This window comes from Drosophila elegans, unplaced genomic scaffold (assembly GCF_018152505.1).
Source record: "Drosophila elegans isolate 14027-0461.03 unplaced genomic scaffold, ASM1815250v1 contig_149, whole genome shotgun sequence".
In the NCBI taxonomy this organism is placed as follows: Eukaryota; Metazoa; Arthropoda; class Insecta; order Diptera; family Drosophilidae; genus Drosophila; species Drosophila elegans.
Window position 1 is genome coordinate 15,547,056 of NW_024545513.1, and position 18,751 is coordinate 15,565,806.

Below are 18,751 nucleotides of genomic sequence, written 5' to 3' on the forward strand. Positions count from 1 at the left end.
TTTCCCACTATTTTGAAATTTTCAAAACCTTTTAAATTTTGCAAACTATTTTAAAAATAAATACTGGTGTTTTTTGGCTGCATTTATTTGTTTTGACCACTCTTCAAAATTTGTCTATTTATTATCTAATTTAATCCGATTTCACTGCAAGCTTTCCTTTTGGGAAAGGTATAGTCGCGCGTCGTCGGCCTATAATTGAAAAGATTAGATGGTATCAGCGTTATGGCTAATTATGAGGGTTAGGCACTACGTACGGTTTTGAACCAAGCAGAGGGTCTAAAGATTAATCTGGATAGGAAGCCCATTTCGGATCGTGGGGCAATGGCATGCATATGGAGGTGGTTGACCGTGATAAACGGTGGCAAATGGAAGCCGAACAACGCATCCTGGACAGAAATCCCTTTGCTCGTTAGGAACTCCTTCAAACCGCTCTCCATTCGTGTGACTGTAAGGAGTTTTATTATTAAAAGCTGATGCCAAATTATTTAAATCACTCTCACCCAAGGGATCGTGGGACTTGTCCAGAACCTTGAGGCTGTTGTAATGTTTTTTGGTAACCGCTAAATAATGGTGCTGGGAGGCGGGTTTGATGTCCTTAAAAATGACAAATTCATCAGTTTCCACTTCCAAAACACTGGTGGGCTCTTGGCCGCTGGAAATGTTGCAGAAAATGCAATTGTCTTCCGCCATAGTTTTGTTGCAAGACTATTGGTATAATTTATAGTTATAAACTGCGTAGGAGTTTGTACTCTGGCAGCTGATTAGATGCACTAAAAGTTAGGGCTGTGTATGTTATTCAAGGTATCGATAAAAGTTTAAGAATGTTTGTCAAATTTTGATGTAAAATGTAAAATGTTGGGTAAAATGTAGGAACATTTTTTTATTTGACGGTGAAAGCTATGTTAACAAGTTAAATATTTTTTAATTTTTTCACAAACGATTTTATCTTATTAATTAAAAATAAATTAGGGATTTGTAAATATCGTGTTTATCACGTATACCAGAACGTTAAAGGTTTTCTAAACATATTATTCGCATTAATTCGCTTTCCCATTTGAAAACAAATCAAATATATGGGGGTAAAAATTTATAATGATTATCGTGAATCTCCATACCATTTTAATATTAACTAATTTATCCAAAAATTATTATTTTTTGTAAATTTGTATATAAAAAACTTAAATTAAGATTTAACAGAGATAAAAATATTACAAAAAATGCCGAAGCCGATATCGGGGAACCAAAAACGGGGTGTGGTGACACTCTTACGGCGAATTCGCTGCGATAGTATTTTTCGCCCGTGTGTTCACACTGCGGATTGCAGCGAATTCGCTCATTTGAAAAAAATAAAACATGGCTGGAAGAGGTGGTTATGAACACGCTAGGTAAATATTATTAATTATTATTGCAATCGCGAACGCTGTATGTTGGCCACGATGCGCCGGTGTTTGTGAAAGTGGCCCCCGTGCGGGTAAATTGCGCGAGTGCCGACAATTCGGCCAAAATGTGTAATAATGCACGCGGTTTTTTGGGGTTTGGGCAAAAAAAAGGCAACACCAGCCCACCAATACACGCGCACGCTCTCGCCTCGCCGCTCACTCACACTCGCGCGCGCTCACGAAACTTATGTGCATGTATAGTGTACGTGTCGGTCGTTGGTCGCCGCCGCCTTTGTATGTGTGTGCGCGTGAGAGTGTGTGTGCGGGGCAGTGTGCGTGCGTGTTTTTTTTTTCCAACATTCTTTTTCCTTTTTTTTTTCTTGTGATTCTTTTTTTTTTTTTATTAATTGCACCGCCTGCGTTGTTTTTCTTTTCGGGAAATTCTGCTTCGGCCAGCGTCGGCGTCGCTGCCGGCGTCGATGTCGACTGCAGCGCACCGGCGACTTTTCAATTATACCCCTCCCCCACAAAATAATAAAAAAAAAACCAAAAATAGATGCAAAATCCATAAAGAATGCAGTTTTTGCCAAAAAGCGCGCGCGATTTTCCCCACCATTTGACACCTGTCCCCCCCACTCCGCATTTGTTGTTGCCGTTGTTATGAGTGCCTGCATCTTTGTTGACTTTTCGCCGGGAAATCGGAGCCAGCTTACCCATATAATCCAATCCAGCCATGTGCGTTTTGCCTCACGGGGTGGCGTTTTGCCCACCGGGCCCCACAATTAAGAAGAAGACGCAGACACACCCCCTTTGATTGAATTCGGTTTCAAGGTTTCAAGGTTCCAAGGAAATGCTACGCCACAGAAGGCGGCACAACATCCAGAACTCGGCCACACTTTTAGTTAACTAAACCATTTGTAGATCCTAGCGAAATCTATCCAGGATTAGGAACTACAATAACAACATAACTTACCCCAAACAATAACAGTATCCAATATTAATCTCAGTCCTTCTTTAATCGGGGTGATTAGTTTATAATGACGAAGATCAGTAAACAAGATATAAGTACATTTGCAAACCTAACCTTAACTAAAAGCCTTTCATCCTTAACAATCTCTAGATATGTTATAATATTTTATTCAATATAACCAATTTCATTTCAGTTAACATACCCCAACTTATAATCATTTCGTTTCAGTAAAAAACATACTTACTTCTTTATTATATTAAACAAAAAATTAAAAAAATTTTAATTTTGTAACTCATGTAGACTATGTCCCTACTTAGTTAAATCGTTTCAAACTGGCTTTTAATAAGTAAAAAACTATAAAAGCTTGTGTTTTTGAACTAACACCTTCATGTCAATATAACCAACTCTTCTAATGCAAATTTTGTTTCCCCATTTCAGAGGCGGATACGGTGGAGACCGGGCATCGAAGCAGTTGCCCACAGAACCGCCCTTTGTCGCATTCGTCGGCAATCTGCCGCAAGGCCTAGTGCAGGGCGACGTGATCAAAATATTCCAGGACTTTGAGGTGAAGAACGTGCGGCTGGTGAAGGATCGCGATACGGATCAGTTCAAAGGCTTCTGCTACGTGGAGTTCGAGACGCTGGACAATCTGGAGCGGGCGCTAGAATGCGATGGTCGGATCAAACTGGACGATCTGTCGGCGCCACTGCGCATCGATATTGCCGATCGCCGGAAAAATGATCGGTATGTGGAAAATGCCCTTTCACTACACATTGGAGTGGTTCGACTTGTTAGGACGAAACATAACATATTCAATAGGCAACTATGAGCAATATTTTCAAAGAAAGTATGTGCCCTTAATCACCATCATAGGTGTCATGAAATAAATATCAGCATATAAATTTCTTTTAAATACTTGCCGAGTTCAAAAAACTATTGTATTGATAAAGCCAACATCTTAAACGAGCTGTTTGATATACTTATGTAATTGCATACATTTAAAAAAAAGAAAATTAATTATCGTTCTTACATAAAGAGAAACGCGAGTTATTGCTTGCTTGCTTAGAATTGTCTCAAACGATTAAAGGGCCTCCAAGTCGATACACTCCCGTGGTCATGCTGGTTTACAAGATGAAATACAATATTTTGCACTTTCTTACAGCCCTGGTGGCGGTGTTGGCGGCGGCGGCAACGGCGGCATGACCCGCGGCGACGGCAGAGACGGTTTCCAGAAGCGCGGCCCACCCCGTCAGGGCGGCAGCAGTCAGTCCTACAGTCGGGGAGGTCCTGGCACTGGCGGCGGTCGCGAAGGCGGCGGCGGATCGGGTAATCGCGGCGATAGTAGAGGTTCGTACAATGATAGTTATGGTGGTCACAGTGATAGAAGTCGCGGCGGCGGCGGCAGCGGCGCGGGCTCCGGCGGTGGCATGAATAGAGGATACAATGGTAAAGCATTTTTATCTGCCGTCCAACCTACCAACCAACCAATCAACCAAATCAATCAAATCAACCAAACAACCAACCAACAACACGTAGCTGCATCCCTCGTAGTGCCGCCAAAAAAGTAGTTGATTCTAATTACTGATTACTGATTACGATTACGATTCCGACTCCGATCCTGATTCAAATAATAATTCGATTCGATCGCATGGCAGGAAGACATCCATGCTGCAGTCCTCGAAAGTGATCCTAGAATTTCCCATTCTATTTCTATTTATATTACCGTTTCTATTCCTTCTTTACTTGTTACCCTCCTGCGGTTCTTCACACTGATCTTTAGTTGGTTTTGCTTTGCTTTTCTTGGTCAGTTTTGTATTGTTTTGGGTCGACAAGGCGTCAAAGGAGACTCTCGTCCTTGGAAATTACAAAGCAATTAGCGATCATTTATTGACCTTAAAGTTAATGGCTAAATTTACTTTATTAAACAGTTTATAGTTTAATGCACTCGCGCTTTATATCTTGTTCTTTTGTAAACAATGATTTACACATATGAAATTCATCAATTTAATTGCGATTCAAGCATTTGAAAAGTATAACTTATGTATAAACAAATTTATTTTTATAAATTTACACCGGTTCCTGCTTAAATATTTTGGGAAAAAAATTATAATTTATTTAATTTTTAATAAATCCTTAAACGAGTTGTTCAGAGCATTACTTTTGAGAACCACAAAATGTTGGTGTTTTGATTGGTTGGAGTTCCTAGTTATGCCAATCAAATCTTATTTACTGAAATCTGTGAGGATTTCCCTTTGCTCTTTATGTTGATTTTGGGGATCTATTGCTTACATTTTTCCACCTTATTTTGAGCCTAATTTGCGTCCATTGCAAACGAACCCACCCTTCTGCCCCGTATAGCTCCCTTGTATCAGTAGCCTAAGCACACATATTGATAGATTTGAAACGACTTTACACCCGCACGCTTTTTACTTTGAACTGCATTTAGTCAGCATGCTGAGCCTAACTCTAAGGCAGGTCTACTCCTGGCCAACAGGTGCTAATCCCATTGTTTCCGTTGCAGATCGGCCGGCAAATCGGGGTCGGTACGGCAACTTCAACAACGATGATCGATTCGATCGCAACCAGGATCGCGATCGCGGACAGCGGGAAGGCAGCTATGGCAATCAGTCGCGTGACGGCGATCGATACAACAACTTCAGCCGGCACCGTGACCGCGAGCGTACCCACTACAATCCCAACCAGCAGAGCGAACGTCCCAGCGGCGGAATGGGCGGCCTGGGCGGCGGTTCCGGCGGATCTGGCGGCTTGGGCGTCGGCGGTGGTTCCTCGATGGGCGCCATTGGTGAGTTGCGCATAATAATAAGGTGGGATCAAAAATATATCGCACCATGGACTAGCTGTAGAGCACAGAATTCTAGTGCCATTTTGTATGTAAAAAGTTAAAGTCTACTTATTTGGCTATAACTTTGTCATTCTCTAAGATTGCATATCCTTTGTTCTATTAAAATTAAAGAAATATTCTAGTAATTGCTAACATAACAGATCTATGTTTATGTTAGTTGTAAATTTACATATATATTTTGTGACTTAAAATATTAATAGGTAAGAAAAGCGAAAAAAACAAAAAGATTATAAGGGGGTTATTTTTTTTTTGTATTGTCTTCAAATGAATGTTTATTAAATTGAAAATATAATATAAAGAGTTTGGTAGACGGTCCATTCGTTATACATTTTCCTCCTTTATCGCTGTCCAAATTGGCCAAATTTTTCGATTACTCATCCATCCATTTATCCATCCTTCATCCCCAGACGACAATGAGCGGCCACGCCTGCAGCTGAAGCCACGGACCATTGCCGCTCCCATAAACGCGGTGGCCGAGACCAAGCAATCGGCCTCGATCTTTGGCAACGCCAAGCCGCGCGAGGAGAAGCTGAAGGAGCTGCAGCAGAATGTCAATCACAACGGCGATAACTAGAAAGCGCAGGAGTCGGTCCGCAATATAATATGCCTGATATGATATTTTGGAGTGCGAGTCGAAGTCGAAGTCGAGAGGGATGACGAGTGTGAGGAGGGGAGGAACAGAAGGAGCATCAGCAGCATGCATATATAAACACATACATTAATTAATAACACTACGCTACATAGCTATTATATACGAAAGATATGTACTACATTACAAGAACGAAGATGAAACAACAGGCTGGTCTCTGTGTCTCTGTGTCAGTGTCCAGTGTCAGTCAGCAAGCAACTTAACAGCAGCAGCAGCAGCAACATCAGTAGGAGCAACATTAGCAACATGAGCAGGAGCAACATCAACAAAAAACAGAAAACAACAAACAACAATTGAAACCAAGCAACTATTCTAACTCTTTGCAACAAGAACATCCGCAATAAGAATGGAAAGTCTATAAATGTTAGTCCTTAAGCAGCGATAAACTTTAGTCTCGTGCATATGGCCTATATATATATAGTATATATATACGCTTATGTGCGGTTCGTGTACAGCAGCTGTATGCACGCTGCTATTTGTTAGTTAAGTAATGCATATAAACCAACAAAACAAAACAAAAAAGTTCTACCGTTAAGGCATAAATAGAAACGAAAAACAAGCAAAACAAAACAAAAAAATGAAAACAATGCAAAAAAAAGAAAAAACTCGAAAAACAAAGCAAAAATCGAAAACAAAAACTTTTTTGACAAAACGTTCAGCGTAGCAGGCAGGCAATTTATACAGTTTATATAGCAAAAAAAAAAAAAAAAAAAAAAAAAAAAACAAATAACGACAATTATTGAACATTTATACCTTAAAAGAAGAACACCAACAGCAGATCTAACAAAACAAACAAATCGCAGAGAAGCAGAACACCAACTACGTACGTAAAGAAAAAAGTAAACGGCGAAGTATTCGTTGAAGATTAACTAGAAAAAAATAGGCAGGAGTAAAAACAATAACAGCAACAAGCAACTTTATATACATACAGAAAAGCAATCAACTACATAGGTCGTATGTAGTTGAAAAAATGTCTAAGTCGCAGACCAAAATATACGATTATTATTTTAGTTATCCACATTTTAACTATTCCATTTTATACGTTTCATTTGTAAGAGCCCCCGATTTGATAACTTCTTCGCCCCATATTGTACGTTTATTTTTCTTATATTGAATTCTCGTGCACACAGATCTGATTTCTTTGTAGATAACCTCTGTAAAAGACGCAAAAATAATGGAAAAAACAATGTTAAAAATTAATTGTTCTTTGTGTGTTTCGATTTTTCTTTGCATCCACCAATGTACGTAAGCGAAGAGCGTTTTTTCTTTCCTAATGACCTTCTTTGTTTCCTCACAATTTATTTTTTTGAATAATTTTTTTTGTACCTTGCAAGAGCTGAAAAAACGCGAAAGTTGTAAATTAATTTGAAAATAAAGCGAAAAAAATTTACATAAGAATTTACCGTTTCGGTTTGGTGTTTTCCTTCGGACTATTCGGAATTGTTTTTCGGAGTGCGGCTCAAAAACAGGCTCAGCATTTTGTACATACAAACAAATAATCAAACTTCCCTCGCTCCCACACTCCTGGAGTAACAATTGTTGTGTTGTCCTGCTCCGAATTCCGATACCTTGCCCCACTTTTATTGCGATTTCTTCCCAAAAAACTCAAAAACAAAAAAAAAAAACTAAAAAATTGAAAAAGTGAAAAACAAAAACAGAAACAGAAAAACCGACTTGACCGACAAGCTTAACCAGAGTTAACCGCGACCAGGAGGCGCAGCAAAGAAGCAAATAGAAATACAAATGAGAGTAATGTGTAACAGTTAAAGTAAAGATTACGTTTAATATACCTTTAAAGCTAAAGATAAACTTAACAATTAATTTTTAGCACTAATACCGTAAGCAGTCAAAGATTTACACTAAACGAAAATGGACAAACAATATTTGTAACTCCTCAAAAATAAATGAATAAAAAACAAGATCGAGTTGACAACTTACTTAAATGCTGCTCTAAACCTAATTAAGAACTTTGATATGCATTTTAAAACGCCCATAAAGACAAACAAAGGATTGTTTAAATTACAATTAAACCAGAAGCAACACTAAAACGAGAATTTATACAAAGCAAGAGTTAGACATTAACTTACATCATAAAACATCTATATATACAGAAATATAAATAAATATATGCTATGATTAATAACGAAACTGATCGAGTAAGCCAAGAATAAATAGCAATTCTACTCTTAGCAAACGCAATAAATTAACACAAAGAACTAACCGAAATTAGCAAGCAGTTAGAGGAAACAATCGTAGACGTGAATGAAGAATTCATTTTTACCAATTACAGCACCAGCAAAAATCGCAAAATGCTATCTTCATGTTACTTACATAACAAAAATCGATATAAATAAATCAACAAAGTGAAATCAACAGACAACAAGATGTTTAATTAAGTAAATGAGGAACGAACGATAAACAAAATTCACAATCCATACACAACATTATAACGAAATATATAAAAATATATATATTTTTTGTTGTTTGAACATTTTGTACGATACGTATATATACATATATATATACACATAACTAAATAAATAAATAAAAGAAATTATAATACAACTAACCGCTTTTTTTTAACAAAAAAAGCTAAACCCGCATTGGCTTGCAGTTTATCTATGCAACTTGGCTTTTTCAAAGGTTTCAGAAAAATTTTGGGATTCGAAGATTTCGAACTACATTTGGAAAGGCCGTTTGGGTAAAAAATTGATCTTAAAAAAGTCATAATTTTTCACCATAAAGTTACCTTTTTTGCCCAAAAAGATTAACCATAATTATTACTTAATAGTCCAATAATGGAATGTAGTAACAGTTCCTGGAAATTTTTATTTTTTGCACGTTTTCGCAAAAAAATTTTAATGTGAAAATTGGCGCAAAAGAAAACACATATAGATTTCATTTGCATAACAAATTCAATTAAATCTCATTTTATTTCAGTTTTGTTTGTTTTTTTTGTATTTTTTTTTACAATTTATTAAGCTAAAGTGTGAAAAAATTTCGCTTTTAATTTATATATATATATATATCCTTTTGTTTTTGTATTGTTTTTTTTTTTCATTTGTTACATTACAATATTTTTAGGTTGCCCATTTATTAATTTGATTTATTCTGGTTTGCTTTATTATAAATTGTTTTTGTCGTTTTTTTTCTTTATAAATTATACATAAAATACGCAACTTGTTTGAGAACTAAAAAAGCGTTAATTATTTATATATAATGGAAATAAAAATCGTTTTCTTTTTATCTCTTTTTCTTTGGGCTTTTTCCTTTGCATTTGCTTTGTTTATGTTTTAGTTCATATTTTTTACATTAAGATGTTATTGTGCAGTTTTGGTTTCCTTTTTTTTGGGGTATGCTTGTCTTTTTATTTTGTTTTGAATTAACTAATTATAATTCATTTCTTTTGCGTAATAAACTAATTCAGGCGTTTGTTTCTTTTCGTTTTTTTTTTATATTTTATTTTAAATACATTAATCGAATATATCTTTATAAAAACAATTTTTGTCTGTCAGTGTGTTCTACGAGTATTTCTTTGTTTTGGTTTTCGGCTTGAATTTTCCCTTTTTCCCGTTTTGTTTTTAATAAAAATGAATACATACAAAAATTGTTGTTGTGTTTCATTTGTCCCATATAGATTTCCCATACGTTGTTATAAAAAAAATATATATGTATGTAGGTATATTTGTATTAATATGTGTGTTGCTCAAACTTAATGGATTATCTGTGATTGGTAAATACTCGTATTCTGTCGAAAAAATGTATAACAAGAGGCTGGCTTCAATCGAACATCGAAGGCAGTGCCTGCGAAAACATTCAAATGTATGACAGCGATAGTCGGTATTCGTATTATTTTGCAAGATTTATTTATAAAGAGTATCGCTAATACAAGTTAATGTCCTTAAAAAAAACTAGAAAACAAAATGCAGATCGTGTGCCTGTCTTTATGTGTGTGTATTGTGGTTGTTTCTGTGAATTTTTGTGTCTGTTTGTCAAGCAAATGGACAAAGTGTTATACTACACATACTGTTATACTGCTACATAAATATACTCATATTATCATTTATATATATATATATATTTGTATATATATATACAGTCGATTTCTTTTTAGTAGAAAAGTGGCGGGTGTCATAATTTTTTAGCATTTTTTTTTTTTTTTTTTTTTTTACGTTTTGTTTTTCGGTATTTTTTAGCTGCTTTTACTTGATCGCACATAAATAATCTATACATATTCATATGTATATATCTTTATCATCTTTTAGGGGAGAATCTCTGTGTCTGTGTGGGCGTGTGTGTGTCAGGTGTTTGGATTTGTCCTACAGCCATCTGAACCACTAAGAATTTGTAGCCGGGGAAGTTGCTATCAAATAGAGTTGCTCGACAACGGCTCTGGATCGGGATTAAGGCTAAGAAATCAGGGTGAGTAAACAAAATCGTACAAAAACAATAAGAAGCCTGAACACTTATAGGCTGGTACATGCAACCGCTGCACCGTTTACAACCAGCCTTGGCTCCAGTGCGCCTCTCTCCGCGCTTCTCATCGAGGACACCTGAGCCCTGGTGCGGAATGATAAATGGATATTACTCAAGAAGAGGTCTAGTTCTGTCGGTCTGTTCGTGTCTGCACAAGCGAGAGAGAGAGAGTGTTAGGGGAGGGGAAGGGAGAAAGTGTTGTGTTCGTGTGTGAGTTTGTGTTAGAGTCAGACAGCTAGGCAGATGTAGGCATATGGCAGGCATATATAAAGTCTTTACATAGACATCATCAGTTGCTTCGGTTTCTCACTAATAATTTACTTCAATTTGTTGATTTTCGTATTCGTTTGCTTAAATTGTATTTGTATAAAAAAAATATGCTAACGGTGCCTGTGTCTCTTCGCAAACGTCTTTTCGTAATCTCGCTAATTTGTTATTTCAGTTTTTACTGTTGCTTTAGTTAAGACTTCCTTTAATATGTATATTTAAATTATGCTTCTTTAGTATCATGTATCCATTTTTGCTAGCTTGCTTGGTGTATAAATATAAATACATATTTCCCTCATATCTCAATCTTTTTACGAGCTACATTACCTCCAGTTTGTGTGGCCGTGTCTGTGTTTGTGGGTGGGTGGTTGTTTGTGGGCGTGGCAGGATTTCCGGCCTATCTCCGTATTTGTGTGTCAGTGTGAGTGGAAGGGGCTCAGCTCTGGATGCATGTAAAAGCAGCTTGGCATTTTGTGACTCTGTTCATATTTCTTGGATGCAATTGTCATAATTGGCTATCATTATATATATAAATTTTCTTGTTAAATAATTCTCATTTTCTTCAGTCTGTTTTTGGTTTTTCTTTTCTTTTATCTTATTTTTTTTCGTTTTGTTTTCGTGTTCAACGGGCTTTATATAAACTGCTATTAACTCTTGCTCTCAATATAAATTGCAAATACTTCGCTGGATGGCAAATTTCGTAATTGTGTGTTCTTGTGTTCGGTTCGGTTTGATTTGGATTCGTTTTTGGATTTTGGTATCGTATAGGCTTGGATTTTGGTAACTTAATCTCTGCTGCTTGGCGTGGTTTTGGTTTTTCCGGGGTCTGTCAATGTGTCTCTTGTAGGTCCTGGCTGGCGTCTGTCTGTGTGTCTGTGTGTGTGTGTGGGTGGGTGAGTGAGTGGGCTGGCAACTGATAACACTCGATATAAAGATAACTATCCATTCAAGTCCGTGAAAATAAAATCATACTCGCTTTTAACTCGAATATACGGGAATGCGTATGTGCGGGCCTTTGTGTTTATGTTTGTGTGGTTGTATATGCAACTTATGCTTTACTAAAGATTTAGAATTTTTTATGTAGAATATCTAATTGCAATAATTGTTCTTATTTCTTGATTTCATCTCCTGCTCTTCTCTGTATTTGAATTTTATTAGCTATGCATAATAACTGGCTGTTTTACAATTAAATGTTTTTTTTCTTTTTTTTTACAGTTCGTTTTTGGTTTTCTCCTTTTTTTTTAGTTTTTTGTTCGCTATTTATGAATTTACTTTGAATTTCATTTGCTATGCTTCGTTTGATTTGGTTTTGTTTTTTTTTGCGTTTTTTTTATTTGTAAAATTTTTTGGTTTTTCTTTTGTATAATTATAATTTATAATATATTTTCTATTTTCCTTTGTTTTTATGTAATTAACTAGACTTATGTAATATATTACAAATGTACGAGTATAAAGCTAAAGTTTTTGTCCATCTTTGTTTTCATTTTAATATAGTGAGTTAACAAAAAAGGATTTTATTATTAACTAATATTGAAATTTCCACGCTTTGATTTTTGAAGTGTATCTAAAAAAATTGTTTATCGTTTCTGTAATTGCAATGCAACATCTCCTTGCATTTACGTTTTCATTTGTATTTGGTAATTGAGAATGCTGCTGGCTGTTGATGGTTGCAAACCTTGCGACGCCACTGTGCGGCCCGTGAGAGAGCAGTGCAAAGCGCTTTTCGCCCCATCTCGCTCTCTTTCGCACGCCGATTAGGCCACAGTGGCGGTGCAAATATTCGGCAAACTTCTGTGATGAGAGTGTGTGTGTGTGTGTTTTTGGTTTGTTTGTTTGTTTGTTTTTTGTTTTTCGGTGTGATTGTGTATGTGGTTTTATTGCTCTAAAATTGTTAGAAATTTATATCGTTTTATTGTTATCATGTTTTTTGTTGCGTTGTGACTTTCTTCAGCAGCACAAAATATGCAGTTGTTGGTTTTTTTTTTTTGTTTTTGTTTTTGGTTGTTTTATAATTATTAGTGGTAGTTTTTTGGTTTTCCCGTATTATTATTGTTAGGCATATTGTATATATAATTAATATTATTTTGTCTAATGGCAATGATGCGCGTGTTGCTTCGAACGTAACCTCGGCACAAAAAATATGTTTACACGTATGCTAAAAATATGAAATAGATTTTCTTATCAATATCATTATCATCCGTCCACGACGACGTCGTCCTCTTCGTCTTCATGTCGTCTTCAAGTCCTCATACATATATATTTTTTAACTTTTCGATTTCGATTTGCGTTCCGGTTTCGCTTGAACTTCCCGCTTGCTAAAATTCATTTCAATCTTTCGGCTTTTATTATTGTAAATTTACACAACTATTATAGAGTATCTCTTCCTCAACCTATCTTTAGTTTGTCTGTTTCTTTTTTTGTTTTTTTTTTTTATTTGTTTGCTTGTCGCATAAGCTTCATGTGTGTGGCTGTTGTTTCGCAGATGATGTTATTCACACATAGATAATACAATATCTTGAAGTATATACCATTATTAATATGTTTTGTTTTTCTTTTCTTTTTTGTTTTGTTTTGTTTTTCATTTTCATTTTCGTTTGATTCGTTTTTGTTGTTGTTTATTTAATCTCGCCCCGCCCCTCGTTTATAACAGTGCACTCAGTATAAGTAGATATATTATTCGTTTAGTTTTCTCAATATTATATGCTTTTTTTCGTTAAACTTATGCATTTTGTACGGAATTTTCAAACTTAATTTTCTGTTATTAGTTTATAGCATGTTTCGTTTATTATTCTCGACTAAGCGATTAATCGTTTTGCGTTATTTTTTCATGTGTCCTATTATTTATCAAAGTGGGTACTCGTATTATTTGTCAAACAGCCAACAAAATGTATAATAATGAAGCTACATTCAAGTCGTTACAAAATTGACAATTGGCAAGCGTAAAAATCAATGTGGGGGAAATACGTAATACGATGAGGTTAAGGCGAACCAAAGCGGAGTCTGTTCGAGTCGGGTTGCGTTGCGTCTGGGGGTTTGGTGAGGGGTTTTCAGGGGTTTTCAGGGGTTTTCAGGGGTTTTCAGGGGTCAAGGGGTTAACAGGGGGTCACAGGGTCAAGATGATGGGGTGTGTGGGTGCCTATTTGTAGCACAATCCTAACGGGTTACTGATCATCGACAAAGCTTCTTGTAAAAGCGTGCGCAACAAATAAACACTTAATTTTTTGGACTTTAAGGCAACGCTTAAACTGGTCCCCATAATGTACACAAGTTAATTACTCTACAGTTTTTGTTGTTTGCGTTACTTTTTGGTGTTGGTTAGGATAAATTGTGTTTAAACGCCTTGAGACGGTGAAATCTGAACTGTTGCGGCTTGATCTAATTTTTTTTTTTTCAATTTTATGTCGTACAACCGGATTGAGAGAGTTGATCGATGCAAAGTGGCCAATGCTGGGTTCAAATGTGTTTCTTTCCTTTGTAAAAACCATTTCAAGAGTGTTCAACTGTACATGAAATTTAGTTTGACATTTTAATTCAACTGTTATACAATAGTTTGAAGACTGTGGCCTACAACTGTCATACAAATGTGTCATAAAAGTGCTGACATTGTTATACCAAGAAAACAAACTAGTTCTACACTCTGGCCATTTGCAATCAAACAACTGCATCAAGGTAATTCTAAACTACTAGTAATAAAGTATTGGGAACTAAATGAAACGGAATTATGTCGAAAAGGGTTTGGCAAATCCAAATTGTTTGCAGTCAAAAAACACATAATTGGTTGGTCGAAGGTGATTTCTCAATTGTTATTGAGTAATTTTGTACGATGCTGTTTAGTCTTTAGTGGTTAGATGTGGATGTGCTCAGAACAAGTTCCGCATTTGTATTTGATTCAACAGATAGGTAAAAGTCAGGCAGTGTGTGAAAGCATGTTTTGTAGAATTGTACTAATTCGTGTCGGAGATCGAGTGAGAGCAAGTCAGCGAAAAGAGGATTGCCACTGAAAGAAGGTCCTTTCAATGTCCATGTCTGTCTCTGTGTGTGTTTTTTCATGGACGTGAGTGTCAGTGGGTGAATTGGAAATAGTTTTATTCTCAAAACCAAAAAGCGCTTTATCCCAAAGTATTCTTTTTTCATTCACCTCCTACGATTGCAGCAATTTTGAAGCAAAAGCAAAGCATTTACGTGTCTCTGAGTTTCTTGATGTTTCTTGGGTGAGTGGGTGAGTGGGTGAATGTGGCGAGTGAGTTCAGTGTGTGTGCGCAATGGAACCTCACATTTAATTTCGTTTGCGGCGGCTCTCGAGCCGAAATGATCCCCAACTGTCAGAGTAGTGGAGCCATTCGATGGAGTATTATTGATCGTTATCGTAATCGGTAATTGGTAATCGGTAATCGTTTGCTTGTCGATACAGAACTGAACAGCGGCGAAAAGGCATTGCTAGTAAATGAAACGACAGAGAAACCAAAGAAATCAAATGTTGTAAAGCTGATTCAAACAAAGCTTAGCTTGGCAAAATTGAGCGCAACTGAAGGGAATATTCTAATTGTTTTTTGGTTTGGTTATCGGTTATCGAATCTCTCATATCACCTTGTCCTTCGTCATAGCGCGGCTGCGGCGGATACGAAAAGGAAAGCGAATGCTAAGGCAGCAGCCTCTGAAAAGTATGCTACGCCTTTAAGCGGTCGGGCTAAAACTTTGTTTGAATTCAATTCAGTATCAATATCGTATTTTAGTTAAATTAGTTATGTTATAATTACGTGTAATATATATTCTTTTCGTATTTACTCTCCTTGCTCATTGTGTAATTTAGCAATAATCGCGACCTTTGTTCGATTCTACTTGTAGGTTAAGATAAAAAAGAAGTATGTGAAAATAGAGCACTTTGAAAACAAAAACTTGTTTAAATTGTTCACTCGTTTTCGTTTCTTTGTATGCTTTAGTCTTGTCTTGTGCTAGGCACAAACGCTTTTTCTCCTATTTTCTCTTTTATTTTATTCGTCTTATAGCACTTGCTTCGCCTCGCTTTGAACTTGTTTGGGTACTGGTTCTCTTTCTCTTTCACTTCACATTCTGGTATTGTTCAATTCATTTAAACACTTTCTGCGCGTTCTTATCGTAAATTGTTTTTGTTTATCGATTTTTTGACTGATCGAATTCAAATTTGAATTGATAAGGTTTTCTTTTAAGGTTTCACTCGTCTTTGTCTCACTTTCTTTAGCTCCATGCGCCCCAACTCCAAAGATTTTGTATGGTACTGTTGTCGCTTTGTGTTGGTGTTTCGGTGTTTGTTCGTGTATATAATGTGTGTGTGCGAGGACATAACCTCAAAGTGAGAACATAACCTCATGGTGAGGATATAACCTCAAAAGGGGGGCATTACCTCTACAATCCGATCTCCATGAGTGAAATGTTTGCTTTGAACTTTTAACTCTTGCTGGCCCAATGGGATAATGGGAATCGAAACTGCAAAGGGAATATTTCCGATCGATAGTTAAGATCGTTTCTGAATCTGAAATTACTCTGTCTGCCTATTACTCTCCAGGGTGACCTTTTCCCTTCCTTCTGTGTGAGTGTGAGTGGGTGTATGAATATTGTGTGAATAAACTTTGACATTTAGCTTTCGCTTTTGTTTTTCTCTCTTTTGTTTTACTTTTTTTGGTTCGTATTGCTTTCAATGGCAGTTCAGGCGGTAATTTTTATTGGTGTTGCTTTAGTTACTTGTTTCAGGTCCGCTTTTGATTTACTCCCTTTGGTTTTTCATTATTTAGCTGGATAAATGTACAATACAAACTATGCAAATTGGTGTTCTCATCACGTTTAGAATAAGTTAAAAAAGTTAATCTTGTTTATTTTAGAATGTAGCTTTTGGGGGACTTGTTTTTGAGGTTTTGCTTCTGCTCCCTTACCTTTACCGTTGTACGCACGTCTTCCTCTTTCTGTTCTTTTTCTTGCTATTTGCTTTTTTCGTTTGGTAAGTAGTTAGTTAAATCAAGCGTGTTGTTTGTTGTCTTACTACTGGCAAATACAATTTTTAGAGCTTGTTCATCGTTCTTTCACTTTGTTATCTGTTTCGATTATTTTTTTTTGGGATTATACTTGTTTATGGTCATGTTAATGTGTGTGTTGGTGTTTGTGTGTATGGATGTTGATCATCTTCTTTCACCTGCTTGGGCCAATAGTTGTTTGGAAAAACGCCTAAATTGATTGGACTACGAGTTGCTTACAAATTATTTAGACATTTCGGTTTAGCTTAAGTATGATTGTTGTTGGTTGCTGACTCGTTAACTGAATAATGCGGGTTTACATATATGTAACTCAAAGACATTACACTGGTGTTGTTCTTCTTCGTTATTTCATCGGTTGTTGTTGTTGTTCTTTTGATGATGATGTTGTTGTTGTTGTATTTATTGTTGTTGTATTTGTTTGTATGTCGTACTTTCATTATATAGCAGAAAATTATGCTTGTTGTTCGCCATGTTCGCTGTTGTTGTTAGCTTACTGTTGTTGCACGTCGCTGATGCAACATGCAACATCCAACACGTACTCATGCTAATACTCGCGTGCATCTTGGAGGGGGGGGCGAGGCCTGGCTCAGACATCCGCCGTGCGCGACGTGATGCTCGGCGATCGCGAGTGGATGACCACCTTGTGGCCGTTCTTCGTCACGAACCCGTCGCTCTCCACGAGAACGGCGGTCTGTCGTCCGGCGCTGCCCGCTCCCGGACTTCCCGCCGCCGTTCCCGTCGTCGTACCCGCCGCCGCCGCTGCTGCTGCCGCTGCATCCTCACCCGGACTATTTACATTGTTCTCGTCGGCATCGGCAGCTCCATCTCCAGTTCCTGTACCATTAACACCACTTCCATCTCCTTCGGGGCCCTCGGCATCCGTCGGTTCATCAAGCTGCGGTTCGGCGGCATCGGGATCGCCGCCATCGCCACCACCACCCTGATCCGGATCCGGCTCGAAGGACCCACCTCCCTCGCCGCGCGCTTTGTGCTTGCGCCAGGCATGCTGGATCAATCGGGCACAATACTCCTCCCGTTGGCGCCACAGCGTCGATGAGACGGGCTCGTAGCCCTCCGTGTCCGGGCGGGCCGCTATCTCGCCGATCTCGCCCGTCTCTTCTATCGGATTGCCCTTGCGCGCGAAGAAGTCTTTGGTGAGGGCGTCGAGGATGTCGACGCAGTACATGAGGTCGCCGCGACAGATGGGTATGTCCATCGATATGATCTTGTACTTGTTAGGCTTATGGATCTGCAGCGGGGGCTCCAGCACGTCCAGGAACTCGGACAGCTGGTCGTAGCGTATGTACTGTGTGCCCTCCGGATCGAACTGCTGCCAGATCTCGTAGTACATGTCGTAGTCATCGTCTGTCAGACCCTCTTGCACGTCCTCGGTGGCCTGACTATAGTTCTCGAGAATGACAGCAATGTACATATTAATAACTATCAAAAAGCTTATAACTAGGTATGAGAGGAGAAACGTTATTCCAACGGTCGCTGAACCACAATTGCCCGGATAGCCTTTGTCGTTGTCGGGTGGATCGCATGCTTCCTCATTGATAATGGCGTCCAGTACACCATCCCAACCGGCTGACGTCGACATCTGCCAGTTTCAATAGGATAAGGATTTGGGGATCAGATCGGGATGTTCGTAGAAGGAATTCGGGACAATCGATTAATCAAATTAGGATTAGAATTTGTGGTGGTACGATTACGGATCATTAATTGTAGATTGGGATTTGTGAGTTGCAATTTTGGATTAGGATTTAGGAATTATTTTGGAGTAGCAACGCGAGCATTATCGATTTGCAATCGAATACAAATTCAAAGGATTGGATTGGCAGTTGTGCGATCGGTTGGGCATGGTTCGATGCATCGATATTTATATATCGATATTTATCGATGCATGTCAGGTCGTTCGTTCGTGGTGGTACAGGTGTGTTATTCGGTGTGTTCGTGTGTGGGCGGTGGGAGAGAGAGAGAGAAGTTTAAGACAGAAGATACAATAACAAGAAGAGTCATCATTAGTCAAACGTTCGGCACTGGGATCGCTGGGCTAAGCAAACTAGTTATGGCATACGGTAGATGGTTAGTACAGTTACGGCTATAGTTAGTAGTTATACATTGAGTGTGTATTCGGTATGC

At 37.7% G+C, this 18,751-nt stretch overlaps 3 protein-coding genes across 53 annotated transcripts in view; 1 reads left to right on the forward strand and 2 right to left on the reverse strand.

Moving 5' to 3' along the window:
• Positions 1-67: 67 nt before the first annotated feature.
• Positions 68-783, reverse strand: LOC108137613 (histidine triad nucleotide-binding protein 3). Its single transcript, XM_017259388.2, has 3 exons — positions 501-783; positions 255-445; positions 68-189 (listed from the first exon to the last, which is right to left on the reverse strand). The coding sequence occupies exons 1-3, from the start codon at positions 688-690 to the stop codon at positions 142-144; spliced, it is 429 nt and encodes a 142-aa protein (XP_017114877.1). The 5' UTR covers positions 691-783; the 3' UTR covers positions 68-141.
• Positions 784-1,287: 504 nt separating this feature from the next.
• On the forward strand, positions 1,288-7,780 carry LOC108137730 (eukaryotic translation initiation factor 4H). Of its 2 annotated transcripts, none has more exons than XM_017259628.2 (5): positions 1,288-1,385; positions 2,788-3,093; positions 3,512-3,795; positions 4,871-5,152; positions 5,620-7,780. In XM_017259628.2, exons 1-5 carry the CDS (start codon positions 1,354-1,356, stop codon positions 5,784-5,786), a joined length of 1,071 nt encoding a protein of 356 aa, XP_017115117.1. In that variant the 5' UTR covers positions 1,288-1,353; the 3' UTR covers positions 5,787-7,780. The 2 variants fall into 2 exon arrangements, with proteins under 2 accessions (XP_017115117.1, XP_017115118.1); XM_017259629.2 differs by having other exon boundaries at positions 1,289-1,385; positions 3,512-3,696.
• Positions 7,781-8,954: 1,174 nt separating this feature from the next.
• The window catches only part of LOC108137599 (sodium channel protein para), a 66,455-nt gene continuing 56,658 nt past the window's right edge, over positions 8,955-18,751 (reverse strand). For all 50 annotated transcript variants that reach the window (XM_017259359.2, XM_041707805.1, XM_017259361.2 and 47 more), the window contains one exon: positions 8,955-18,209. In XM_017259359.2, coding sequence (XP_017114848.1) covers positions 17,196-18,209 — 1,014 coding nt within the window. In that variant the 3' untranslated portion in view covers positions 8,955-17,195. The remainder of the gene's footprint in view (positions 18,210-18,751) is intronic.